The sequence below is a fragment of the Musa acuminata genome, chromosome BXJ1-4 (assembly GCF_036884655.1).
Source record: "Musa acuminata AAA Group cultivar baxijiao chromosome BXJ1-4, Cavendish_Baxijiao_AAA, whole genome shotgun sequence".
In the NCBI taxonomy this organism is placed as follows: domain Eukaryota; kingdom Viridiplantae; phylum Streptophyta; class Magnoliopsida; order Zingiberales; family Musaceae; genus Musa; species Musa acuminata.
This window is the reverse complement of record NC_088330.1, coordinates 1981013-1994824: the sequence shown is the minus strand read 5'-3', so window position 1 is coordinate 1994824 and position 13812 is coordinate 1981013. Positions and strand designations below refer to the sequence as shown.

At 35.4% G+C, this 13812-nt stretch overlaps 1 protein-coding gene across 1 annotated transcript; it reads right to left on the bottom strand.

Annotated features, from left to right (window-relative positions):
* Nucleotides 1–3400: 3400 nt before the first annotated feature.
* Nucleotides 3401–8880, bottom strand: LOC135640923 (proteasome subunit beta type-3-like). Its single transcript, XM_065155800.1, has 7 exons — nucleotides 8764–8880; nucleotides 8487–8668; nucleotides 8274–8381; nucleotides 7711–7800; nucleotides 4989–5073; nucleotides 4127–4221; nucleotides 3401–3688 (listed from the first exon to the last, which is right to left on the bottom strand). Exons 1-7 carry the CDS (start codon nucleotides 8767–8769, stop codon nucleotides 3640–3642), a joined length of 615 nt encoding a protein of 204 aa, XP_065011872.1. The 5' UTR covers nucleotides 8770–8880; the 3' UTR covers nucleotides 3401–3639.
* Nucleotides 8881–13812: the final 4932 nt, after the last annotated feature.

The following is a 13812-nucleotide window of genomic DNA, read 5'->3' as shown; positions in this document are numbered from 1 at the left end:
GATCGTTGCTGTTCCTCCTGTTCCATTCTTCCTCTTTCGCCACGCAGTTCTCTGTTTCCTGCGCACGTGGAGAGCGGCGTGCGGTCGGCCGGCCACGGAGCAAAGCAAAGCTTAGCGCCCGTGGTCGTGGCGGCCGCTAAGGAAGTGGGAGACCCCACAGATGGCCGTCTATTTCCTTCAATCATGAGTCGCAGCCCATGATGCTGACGACGACGGGATTTTTCGTGCATCGTGGAGGTGGGATATGCTTGTCATGTTCCGGGAGACCGGTTCTGGTGGTGGGGAAGCCGGTGTCGAGAAGTATGGAGGGGTTTGAAGTAGCGTGTGGTGGTGCTAATTTTGTGATTTAGACCTTTAAATGCTTTAAGCATCTTCTTGTGGATAATAAATTAAATTTTATGTTCTTATATTAGAAATTTTATTATTTACTTTGATGTTATTCTTATTTATAATCATAATAAATTTGATTATATTAAATATTTAAAAATTATATGTAAATTTTAAGAATTGTTCAGACCTCTAACCTAGTTTTTCTAGGTTTCATCTTTGCTCCTATACTTATCCAAGTGGATTTTGAGAATATTAAAATTATCCCTATAAGATACTTATAGTTTTCATGGGTTCAAATTATTTTATCATCGATTTATTTAGAATTTTAGTATTATTTTAACTTCTCTAACTGATTGTATGAAAAAGAAGTTTCTACTAAAGATAAAATTATCTACTGCTCGTATTTTTGTATTATCATATTTTTTAAAATATTTAAAATTAACTGTGATATCTCTCATATATTTATTGGTGAAATATTTAACGAAGGGCACTTGTCTCCGAAGACTTTAATTAGTCCAAAGAGAATTTATCTTAAATTTTGATTATGAAACTTTTAAACATATAATTTCTCAAATAAATCTCAATAGACGACGTGGAAGATGATATTTTTACAAGTATAAAAATAAAATATGTTCTAAGATTGTAGATCCACTTTTAGTTAGTAATTAGGGCTTATTAATACTATGCGTGCTCAATAAAAAGATTTGATGCAATAAGAAATATTTACTTTAATGATAAAATTTTTTGAAGAAACATGAGAGTCATACACAAAAAGTCATCATAAAGATTATATTATCAAAGATTTTTGTTTTTCCGTGGAACTTAACTTTATATTCCTAAAGTCTAGCACATCATCCTCCTCTTCTTTTTTATTTTTATTTTTCGATTTACATCATTTGTTCTCAGTAATGGTATTCTCAATATCCTTCCTATACACCCCCTCTTCTCTATGAATCTGAATGATAGCTGAAAAGATTTCAGGAGAATTCTTTTAGAGGGATTCTCCCATTCGGAAGAAGTGTAATGTTATTAGCTGGGATGTCATCACTTCCCATAAAAGAGGTTGGAGGTCTCGAAACTAGGGATCTTAAAACTATGAGGAAAATTATATAGGCTAAGAGACTTCTTCTCATCCTTAACAATGGGGACAAAGTATGGGTTAAAGTAGGACCAATGACATCATTGGATCCCTCATGCTAAGAATGCTTGTTCTAGAAAGAGTACTGATACATGGAAGGATCCATGGCCTTGTAAACATCCCCATTAGCAAATGGCCTACGTTTGTTAATGTGGAAGGGCTGATCTGATTGAGAGGAATGAGTGAAAGTTCTAACTTGTTGAGCTTGTTTTCCACCCTCTCTCTCTCTCTTGAGGGACAAAACCTTAGCATCCACGATAAGTGGATTTGGCCTCAAGCGGCTGATGGGCAGGTCTCTTCCAAACATGCTTATCAGTTCACTAGGTAGAGCAGATGGGAGGAAGAAGATAAGTGGTCAGGATGGCAGGAGATGTGGCGACCGGGTTGTCCCCCTAAGGTTAAAAGTCTTCCTGTTAAAACTAGTATGGAATTGTTTGCCTACATCTAAGTATTTTTCAAGGTTTTACAGGTCCCAGATTGAGGTATGTCCTATATGCAAGCTAAATGAGGACTGGAGATTGTTTGAACAGAAACTCTAGTTCAAGTTTCAGCAGTTCGATAGATGGCATCAGAGAGAGGGAGTTAGTCTGCCTAAACAGGAGGCTCGACGACTACATAGTCTCATTGGAAGCTTGCTGTGGCAGATCGAGCTCAATAGAAGCAACGCTCATTTTCGTAATCAACTCTATAATCAGATAGTAATATGGTATGGAACGGCGGCCAACACCAAAGAGTTTTGCCAACCTCATACCTCCTTCAGGAATCTTGCTCCGGGGGGGTATGGATTGATAGAAGATAAGATTTCCTCTAATTATACAAGGAAATCTAATCTTCTATTCTGTTGAGGGTATGGATTGAAGATAAGTTTCTTTATTTTTTCAATAAAACTTCTTAAATAATTATTTTTATCTTCTATTCTTTTTATCATGGATCAAGTGGACAACGAAGTGATGATCATAAATCGTGATGGCTTATATTTGTACTCCTCCTTTGTAGGATTCAACATAAGTCGACCAAGTGTTTTATGTTGCCCAAATAACAATTCGCTATGATAGTTAGTATATCGAATGTGATGAGTGATTCCATGCTTCCTCTACACCATTCGAACTACTTTTGGATCAATTATTGTTATTGGTTGTAATTTTATTTTGTCTAAGGCTTCCTTCCTCCTTTGTTATTGCTAAATGTCTAGCTATTTTTTACAGTCTCTCGAAAGATATTATGGTTGGAAATATTTTGATCGACATAATAGCTTGAACCAAAAGTGCCAATATAATATTTTGGTCTTACATTAATCGTAATACCAGCGAGGAAGCTCACATCTCACATGTGGGATTGTGATCTTTCCTACTAACTTTTGTTTCAACATGTTTTTTATTTAAAATGAATAAATGATTTTTATTTTTTAAAAAAATAAGATTTAAGTTATTGGGAATATTTTACAAGAAATCATACATAAGAAACTAAATAGATTTTATTTAACTCAACGATACCCAACAGCGAACAGGAGAACCGATTCATTCTATTTTTTCACCAAACGGATCAAATAGATAGGTATTTAATCCAATTCTGATGATTATGTTGGAATCATAATCTTATTTTCATCACGATCGATTTGAAGTACTTTGTTGACTTTTTATTTTTCTGAGATGATGTTTAATTTCTCCCATAGTTAAATATCAGGAGTGGACAAGACTAATTTGTACATATTTATTTTTAAAATTCAAAAGAGGAAAAAGAAAAAGACAGTTCGCCCTTCGGCTCTAGCAATTGGAAGGATCTCAGTTGAGCATGAGCAGCTTATTTGAGTAAATCAATCTTAAATAATCACATGGAACTTTGATCAAAATGCATTAAAACTGCATCAGTTTCATAAGCAATATGACAGCATCATTTGATTAGAAATCAAAGTGCATAAACCCAACACAGTGCTCGCAGGAAACAAACTTGGCATTTAGTCTTCTTTTAAGCTGCAAATAAGCAAATCAAATTGAAAACCAGATCAAGAAACCATATTTTGTTTCTCAAATTCTAATGGAACCAGAATCTTAATGATGAATAAAGAGCTGCAGTCTCGCATCATGGGCACCAACATAACATTATGGACTGTTAGCTTCCCTCCGACAACTTTAAGAACATCAATTTCCTTACTATTTCTTAAAACTACAAACTTAATCCATCCGGCCCTTCAAGGTTCTTTCCTGCACTTCAGTGGGTGTCCTGCAAAGCACGCATAACAAAGTCACCAACTAGTCTAAAATAAGACTAAGATATCCTTTGGTGAATGGATATGAAAATATTAGATTTGTTGGGTTATCAAAAGTTATTTGCAGCCAATACTACGAGAAAGCGCTGATAAAAAAATCTTTCGGGCTACACTAGGATCTGTAAGAGGAAAAAAAAACAAAAAAGAAACAAAAGACCAAGCACCTTCTGATAAAGAACAAAAAATAAAAGATTTAGAATAAAAGGGTTTCTCATAGTGCGATAGCCCACATATTTAGTAATTTATTTTGTGTCATGTGCCTTCTTGCCTTCCAAGTCAACAGAGAAGACAAATTTGTTTTTTCATATTTAATAAATGATTCTTTACCTTTAATTATAGAAAAAAAGAACATAAACAATTTGAAGAATAACCAAGAGTATCTCCCAACTTACACAAGAAGGACATGGCCTCCCCAACCACTCAAACAATCACGATCCACAGATGATAGTAAAGCTTGTGAGATTGTCTCAAATAATTCTTCAGGTTCCTAGAAAGGAGAAATAGAAAAAAGTTTAGACACATTACCAAAGGAAATAAATACATAAATCTGCAGGGAACAATGAGAGCAAGGCATGAAACCTATATTAGTTTCTCTTTTGATGTCATTCTTTAATACCTCAAGTTTGTACTGATTTTCCTTCTGTACACCAATACAATTTGTACCTTGTTCCATTGTTTTACCATGCTGTGAGATTTTTATGATTAAAAAAAAAAAAAACCTAAACTCTGGTAGGCATGCTTTTCCACTTTTAAGTGTTTGCTAGTACTACTCTAAATGTTAATGCAACTTTCTCTTCTGTTCCAAAAATGCATTTCCACGAACATCCCTTGTTCAGGTTGGAGGTTCGATAGAGAAAAAAAATTGTATATTGACTTGTCTATCTGTAAACCAAAATTCATCTGAAGTGATTTCTAAAATCCAATATCCTAAAAAATTAAAAGTGGAAGAACAATTCATCTTTCAACTCCATCTGTTGCAACTTCCAGGTTGACTGACAGATGTAGATACATTAATTTGTTAGGCATCTAGCTTTTCATGTTCCAGAAAATGCATATAAAACAGAGAAAATTTTCCAAGTAGGGCTTCTGTACAAGCTCACTTGCACCTTTGAGAACTAAAACAGTCAATATTACCAAAGTAATTTCTAAAGTTCTCCTTGCATATTTCATCAAGGACCCATTGGTTACATGAATCCAATTTAAGTTGGGTAATACGCATAATGTAAGACCAAGTGCTTCAAAGTAGTAAGTTACCATATTAGGTTTGTACATTGACTCACAGGCACCATAAAGAGACTCCGAGGCTGTACCAGAAACGACAAAGTCTTTGGCAAGTTCCCTGAATTCAAGAAAACAACCACTAAATGACATGAAACTAATAAAAAATTATCAGAATAATTAGTACATGTGAATTCTAAAAAGAAATACTACAGAAGATTAGCAATCAAATTCAGATTCAAAGATTATTAAGAATGAGCAAACAATATTCAATAAACATACTTGTGCCTCCAGTATGTACATATGTAAAACACACTAGGATTAAATCAAAACACTTGTTGGTGTCTTTATCATTTGACTTGCTAACTGTAAAATGAAACTTGTCAACGAGCTAGAGAAAGACAACATCAATGAAGGACAGGATACAAACAATAGAATGGAAGTTATTGAAAGTTGAAAAGTTTGAAATGGTGAAAACAAAACAGAGAAACACAGAGAAATGCAATTGAACTTTTAGTTGCATGATCCAGATATACCAACATCCTGATTTTCCAATGCATCCATACAATGCTGGCTGCACCAACTTTACCTGCCAGGTTCCTTTTTATTTCTCAGAAACTCAAAAAGACGTAGCAATCTCGTTTTGCCCGAGAAATTATCTCTATTTAATTGTCAGGACACTATGTGCAATGGAACACCCTATAAGCACATGTATGACATAACGCTTTTAGCCCTGCTCACAGAATAAAAAACCTTTGAGGTCCACTGCAGTTATCTTGTACACACATGAAGATAATTGTGCCTATATCTAGTTCCAGAATTTCTCATATATACAAACTGATAACACAACATAGCTAAAAATACATAAACAGAGGTATACATCACAAGACATACATTCACACAAGTGTATGAAAAACACATTTAGAACCTCACACATATGTGAGTGATTATTGAAGAAATGGGATTGGAGAGGTACCTAGTGTCCATGGCAAGCATTGCGGAATAGTTTTCTAGGACAATGGTAATATTTGATCTTAAAAGTTCTTATGAAAAAATTCCAAGAAATGTTTGTGATATACCCAAAAAATAGTTATAAACTAAAGATCCAAAGAGGTGACAGAAGTGTACTATTTTTATAGGTGGCAATCTAGAAAGATCATGCTTACAGAGTTACAAGTGGAAAATAGGGAACTCAAAATTTGGGCCTAAAACTGAAGCAATTAAAGTGATTGTGTTTAGTTTTCTTTTCAAGCTTTACAATGGAACAAGCACAATTAGTTCCACAAATGGTGTTGAGCAGCCTTCCATAGCTCATACGCCAAGGTCAAAGTTTTGTTGACTCCATGCAATGCTTCATTTTTCAAGTACTAATATTAAATACAGCATGATCTCTATGCAACTCACCCCTATAAATCTATTGGAACAAATTTCATATCATATGCCTCATAATCTCCCCCTTTTTCTTTTTCATCATAGTTCACTCCATATGAATCCATGAACAAACTATGTCAAAGCTAGGATTCAAAACATCAACTGAAAGCCCATGTTAGATTGTTGCTTATTTATACCAACAGCCTACCTGGTAGAGCCAGGATATTCTCCTTGTACATCCTGCATAAACCTTTTGATATATGCTAAAGAAGTGATTCTTATGATTCTATTATATTCCTTCTGTGATAAAACCTCTCTCTCTCTCTCTCTCTCTCTCTCTCTCTCTCTCTCTATAAACAAGATGTATTTAATACACTTAGCTTTATATTCACTATAACTATGATATAAAACATCAAAATATTCATAGTATGTTTTTTGTTGATCAAAACCTTGTCATCTTCGGTCCTCTACTGTTAAGTTTTTTTATATTTGCAACTATCAAATCATATAAGCCACATGAAGGAAATGAAATTCTGCTCTTTAATGAGCTAAATTTGATCAAAGATCTGTATTATCTAATGAGTCATATGACTTTTGACATAATCAGCTGTCTTTTCCGAAATGCAAGAGCTTGTGGTTCTCTGCCAAAATGTGGGAACTGATGACCAAATCTTTTCCTCTACAGTCCAAGCTGTTCCAATAGTGAATGTGATCGATCAAAAAGATAATTTAAGATCCAAATATTTCATCCTATAGTTGTTCTAGTAGTAAAGGCATGACAAGCTCTTTCCACAGTTTATTTCGGATCCAGAGACTCATATTAAACATGATTCTGTCACAGGATCTCCTCTTTGTAGTTGTTGAGCATGTTGCATGAAAATTGCCTGAGGAATTATTTTTCAAAATGGATCTTTCTGATTATTCTGAGAATGCCCGGTGCCTTATTTCAATTTGACCATTATCCACCTTGGTTATTTAAGCACATGAAGGAAAAGATATCATAACAAGATCAGCACATCATTTAGCCTTTCTACATAGTTGATTGCAGCAGGCAATAGACAGAGTCAAACTTTATTGTCCATTAACTACAACATGAAATATTTAGGATAATTTCCTCACAGGTAGACAATCACACCGCCAAACCTCAACAAAATCTTAATCATTAAACATGAAGCACACACAATATAAGGGAAAAAGCAACACACAAGAATGACAATACTTAGTTTGTAATACATATCCATCAGAATGCTGGCAACAATAAGGTTAACTGCTGACAATATGTTCACAATATATATAGCAAAATATGTTGTTAACTGATCGAGTTGTTTGAAACAATATTTGACAATGATCGGTGGGCAAAATGCAAGCGAAAAGAAAAGAGACATACTTGGCACCGATGCAATCCATGGTACAAATGAATGGAGCATCATCATCACCTAGTCCAGCAATTACAGGCATGCAAAAGTATGGACCAAATCTACAAAAAGCAACATGTCAATTTTTCCAGTGAGACTGTTACATTATAGGATAGGTTAACAAAGATTAAAGTCTATGAAAAGAAACAGAAAAGACAACAGAAAAAAAATGAAGTAGCTGGTTTTTTTCCTTCAGTCTGATTAGGGGCAACTTTTGGCATAACCATGGAAATAATTATAATATCCCATATACCCCTCGAAACACAGTGGTATCATATATAACCTTGCAAATCTTAGAAACCCTAATGACCTGCTACCAAAATATTTTTTTGCACCATTAATAAAAATTCGTTGTCTAACTACCATTAACATTATCTTCTACATTTTAAGATTCAGATCAAGAGTTAAAGCAGCAAAGACAAAGCAGTGCACCGCTATGCAAATCAAGTAGGAGGAGTAGGAGACCTCCAAGAGCAGCGCACCACGTCCCAACTTTTGTGGAAAATCGGGTAGGAGGAGACCCAAAAGATCAAACCTTTTCTCATACAGAAGAGCGGAAACGAGGCTAGCGAAGGTCTGGGGCTTCATATCCCTCTCCTCCCTCAGCTGATATAGCTTGTGGCGAAAGATAAGCCGCTGGTACCTTAACACCGCAACAACAACAGCTAAGATGTCAAACTAGCACAACCGAACGGAATCCAACGAAAGTAATCGACCAAGAGAGAGAGGGGGAGGATGTTCAGCTCACAGGGTTTGGACATCGGTGGCCAGGCCAGAGAGGCCGATGTAGAGCTTGTCGTGGATCTTGAAGATCCTCTGAAAGTCGGTGGCGATGGTCTGGAGGTTGACCCCGAGGCGTCGGTCGCTGGCGATCGCGAAGCAATTCTTGCCCACCATCGCCACCACGGCGCTCCCATTGTACTCAAAGATCTGAAAAAGGTTCGCAAGCAAAACATCGATTTGTTTCCTCCTTCAACAGGAAAAGACAAAGAAGAGGGGATTTAGGGCTTCGATCAAATACGCACCGACATCAGCGATCGATCGAGCAAGCGACAGAGAGAACGGCGAGGAAGAGAACAGATGGGACCGTCTTGGGGAGCACTCCAAATGACTTGGTTATGGTTTTATAGAACACACTGGGCCGGCTTAGCGGGCCGTTCTATGAATGAACTGCTCTCATATTTTGGGCTTAAAAATTACTGCTATTGAGAATCCTTTTATTTTATACAATAACCTAAAATAATAATAAAATATAATTTTACCAAATATAACTCATCAATTACCGATCATAGATTTAAAATATAATATCTTCTAGATTATATAATATCTTCTAGATTAATATCGACTGATCACAAAGATAACATCTATATTCATCGATACATGTACCTATCTTATATATATTTATTAATAATAATATAAATAAAAATATACATATTTTAGAATTAAACCCAATAATATATAACCCTAACATTTCAACATTAACAACTAAATCAATCGTATATGTAATTTTTAATATATGTAAAAAAATTTATAAATAAAATAATAAAAATAAAAAATATTCCATCAAAAGCTAATTTGTATATTTATTTGGATATATTTGTATTTATTTAGTTATAGTTATATTTGAATATATTTGGATATTTGGTCGTGTTTATATTTGTGTCTATTTGAATAGAGATGGACTCGAAGGAGTGCCACAGTATTATAGAGGTAGATCTACTATTCGTGAAGAAATGAGACGTAGATGTGAAATGATAGATAGTATGACTATGGGTATGGAAGTATCATTGTACCATAGCGGTGAGACTTCCATAGAGACATCAAATTTTTTCTCTCATGGAGAGAGAATGTACGGTTATGAAGGGAGTTAAGAAAGTGGAGAATGTCATAACAAACTCCAAGTATTAAGATAAGATAAAATGGCAAAAGTCAGGGAACTTCATAAGACCGATGTTGATAGACTTCTCAATCAAGATAGCTAAAGAGGGAGATCTATGGTTAATGTGGGAGCACTTAATTAAGAAATGAAATATACAGTATATGATCCTGCATTCTAGAAATTCAATGGCAACGAGAAGATGAATCATAGTGTTAGGATCGGAGCGGCACTAAGAGGGGGGGGTGAATTAGTGCAGCGGATAAAAACTTCGATTTTAATCAAAATCTTTCGTACGTTAAGAACGAAACTTGAGAAATTTAACTTGAAGGCGTATTCTTGAAGTTGCGCAATAGGAGTAATAAGGAACTAAAGCAGTAAGAAGATTTGCAGTAATGTAAATGACAATAATAAAGAGCAAACCAGAGATTACGCCGATTTTTAGAGTGGTTCGGTCAAATGACCTACTCCACTTGCGAGGCCCCTCTTCGATGAGGCTCCCACCTTCCACTAGCAAGTCTCTTGAAATGGAAGGGTAAACACCCCTCTTACAACCTTTTACAAGCAGCTCAACCTCTTACAAATTTTCAATAAGAAAGAAGGAGGAGAACTCTCTAGCAAATTGAAAACAAGACTTCTAAGACTTTCTAAGACTTTTCTCTCAATCAAAATGCTTCTCAAAAGTTGTAACCTCAGCTGAGATTTGAGGGGTATTTATAGGCCTCAAGAGGATTCAAATTTTGGGCTCCAAAATTTGAATTTTCTTAGGGTTTCCGGTGCTGGTGGTGCCACCGCCCAGGGCTCGGGTGCTGGGCGGTGCCACCGCCCAGCCAGGAGGTGTCACCGCCCAGCACTCGGGTGCTGGGCGGTTCCACCGCCAAACTAGGCGGTGCCACCGCCTACAGTGATTTCAGCCCAACTACAGTGTTTTCAGCCACTAGTTGGGCTTCAATCTTGGCTCTCTAGTTCGCTGGTTTAGCTTAATTTTTAGCCTAAACCAACTCTGACTTTGGGCCCAGTTGGCCCCTAACCAGGATATAGGATTATCTCTTAATCCTAATCCTAATTACAAGTGGACTACATAACCAAAACACATCCTAAGCAAATTTTCAACCGCGAACGTCGAGTCTTGTTCCGGCGAGCTTTCCGACAAACTTCTTCCGACGGACTCCCTGCAAGCTCCCAATCTTTGTGATGACTTTTAACGAGTAGCCGAGCCTTCTCGGTGATCTCCGCGAGCCTCCGACGATTTCTTCGGCGAACTTCCGACACGTTCCCGATTTCTTCTCGGATGGTTCCGGCAGCATCTCCGATGATTCTTCGGTCTCTTAAACGTCCATCGAGCTCGACTCCGGTATCCTTGCTTTATGTTTTCTGGTTATCGTAGTTAATCCTGCACACTTAACTCAATAATATGGATTAGATCAATTAACCCACCAATTGATTATATCATCAAAATCCGAGATTCAACAATCTCCCCCTTTTTGATGATGACAATCAATTGATGACGGAGTTAAACATAACTCCCCCTATCTATATGCCATATTATGAGAAGATAAAAAAAAAACACTTGAATTCCATCCCATTGGATTCAAGCATAACCCGATAAGTTCTAATCGTAGAACTCTATCGTTATCCTCATTAAACAATAGTAAGTACGAAACTTTGATGAAAATCTTTTTCAAGTCGAAAGATAAGAGACAAATTTTACTATGACAAGAGATAAAGATTTTCAACTTGAATTGCATGATTATACATTTTAGACATGCATTCAATATGATCAATCAATCTTACGATATTTTCAAGGATTTTGCAAGGCATATAAGATAATCATCGATCGATCACTTTTCTCAAGGATTTTGCAATTCATATTTTGTCATGCTATTAAGAATGATATAAGTCATCACTTTTCTCCCCCTTTGTCATCAACAAAAAGGAAAATGAGACTTGAAGCACATATTTTGTCATACAACGATTTTATCATTGAAAATTAAGTATGCAAAAATATTTACGCAGAGTTCATTTTAGAGGAAAATTCAGCATGCATTCATATTATCTAATCTCTTCTTTCTATGAATAATAGAAATTGTAGATGTATAAGAGAGAGATTGGGATAAAAAATTCAAGTAGTAATTTCACGAAGTCAAGATCATAATTCGAATACAAACTCATTCAAATCGTCAAATTCATGAAAATCTCAACATTACTTTTTAATCATCACATAAGGCATTTAAAGAATTTTTGAAACATAGGAGAATGATGAATTTAAGCATACAATGTTTCAATCAAATTCAAGTCATGAATGCCAATACTTTCATATTTGTAAGTATCAATTCATGAATGCCAAGTGATATTATTTGTGATTCCAATTTTGCAAGATCAAGATTATGATTTAGATAAAACTTATTTAAATCAAATCGCTAACTTGAAATTCATAATCAAGTCATCAAAGTCGATTTCGAGATTTCACAACATGTCATATGGAATTTGAAGGAGAATGAGAGATGGAAAGAAGATGAAAAACTTTACGGAAAATCCAATCAAACAAGTTTATTGTTTAGGGACAATTTAACATACCTAATTCCCTTCTAATGAATTCAAATTGGTCTTCATTCAAAGCTTTTGTAAATATATCTGCTAATTGATGCTTTGTGTCAATGAATTCTAGAACAACATCATTGTTAAAAACATGATTGCGTATGAAATGATGCCTAACGTCGATGTGCTTAGTTCTAGAGTGCTGAATTGGATTTTTAGTAAGGCATATGGCACTAGTATTATCACATTTTATGGGAATATTTTTAAAGTGAATTCCATAGTCTTCTAATGTATTTTTCATCCAAATTACTTGTGCACAACATGCACTTGCAGCAATGTATTCGGCTTCCGCCGTAGATAGTGCGACTGAATTTTGTTTCTTAGAAGTCCAAGAAACAAGTGCATGTCCTAAAAATTGGCATGTTCCGGATGTACTTTTTCTATCTATCCTGCATCCGCCAAAATCGGCATCTGCATAAGCTATTAGATCGAATTTTTCAGATTTTGGATACCACAATCCTAAATTTGGAGTTCCTTTGAGATATCTAAATATTCTTTTAACACTCTTAAGATGAGATAATTTAGGATTAGATTGAAACCTAGCGCAAAGTCCTACACTAAACATAATATCTGGTCTAGTCGCAGTGAGGTAGAGTAGACTACCTATCATTCCCCTATATGTTTTTTGATCGAAACTTTCACCATTTTCATCCATATCTAACTTAGTCGTAGTACTCATAGGGGTGTTTATTGCTTTTGAATTATCCATGTTAAATCGTTTTAACAATTCTAATGTATATTTCGATTGGTTAAGAAATATACCATCACTAAGTTGTTTGATTTGTAATCCCAAAAAGAAAGTTAATTCACCCATTAAACTCATTTCAAATTCTAGACTCATACATTTGGCAAATGATTCACATAGTGATTCATCCGAAGAGCCAAACACAATATCGTCAACATAAATTTGCACAATAAGAAAATTATTTTCAAAATGTTTAATAAACAATGTAGTATCAACCTTGCCTTTGGTAAAATTATTTAAAATAAGAAAGGAACTAAGCCTTTCATACCAAGCTCTAGGAGCTTGTTTTAAGCCATAGAGAGCTTTAGTCAATTTGAATACATGATTAGGAAGAAGAGAATTTTCAAATCCGGGAGGTTGTTCGACAAATACTTCTTCGGAAATAAAACCATTCAAGAAAGCACTTTTAACATCCATTTGAAATAGTTTAAAATTATTACTACTAGCATAGGCAAGGAGCATCCTTATGGCTTCTAATCGAGCCACGGGAGCGAAGGTTTCATCGTAATCGATACCTTCTTCTTGGTTGAAACCTTTGGCCACTAATCTAGCCTTGTTTCTAACCACGATACCATTTTTGTCTTGCTTGTTTCTAAAGACCCACTTAGTACCTATGACTAAGTGGTCACTTGGTCTAGGAACAAGCTTCCATACCTCATTCCTCTCAAATTGGTTCAATTCTTCTTGCATTGCAATGATCCAAAAATCATCTTTTAAGGCTTCGTCAATGCATTTAGGTTCAATTTGAGAAAGGAAAGCGGCGTTAGCACAGAAATTTTTGAAAGAAGAACGAGTTTGAACCCCTTTTGATGTATCTCCTATAATTTGCTCTTTTGGATGAGCATCTACATACTT

Coding starts and splice junctions, on each gene's coding strand:
- LOC135640923 (XM_065155800.1), bottom strand. Junction 7,801..8,273: donor GCTCTTCTGTATGAGAAAAG/GTTTGATCTTTT, acceptor TGCTTTTTGTAG/ATTTGGTCCATACTTTTGCA. Junction 5,074..7,710: donor ATGGATTGCATCGGTGCCAA/GTATGTCTCTTT, acceptor TCTTGAATTCAG/GGAACTTGCCAAAGACTTTG.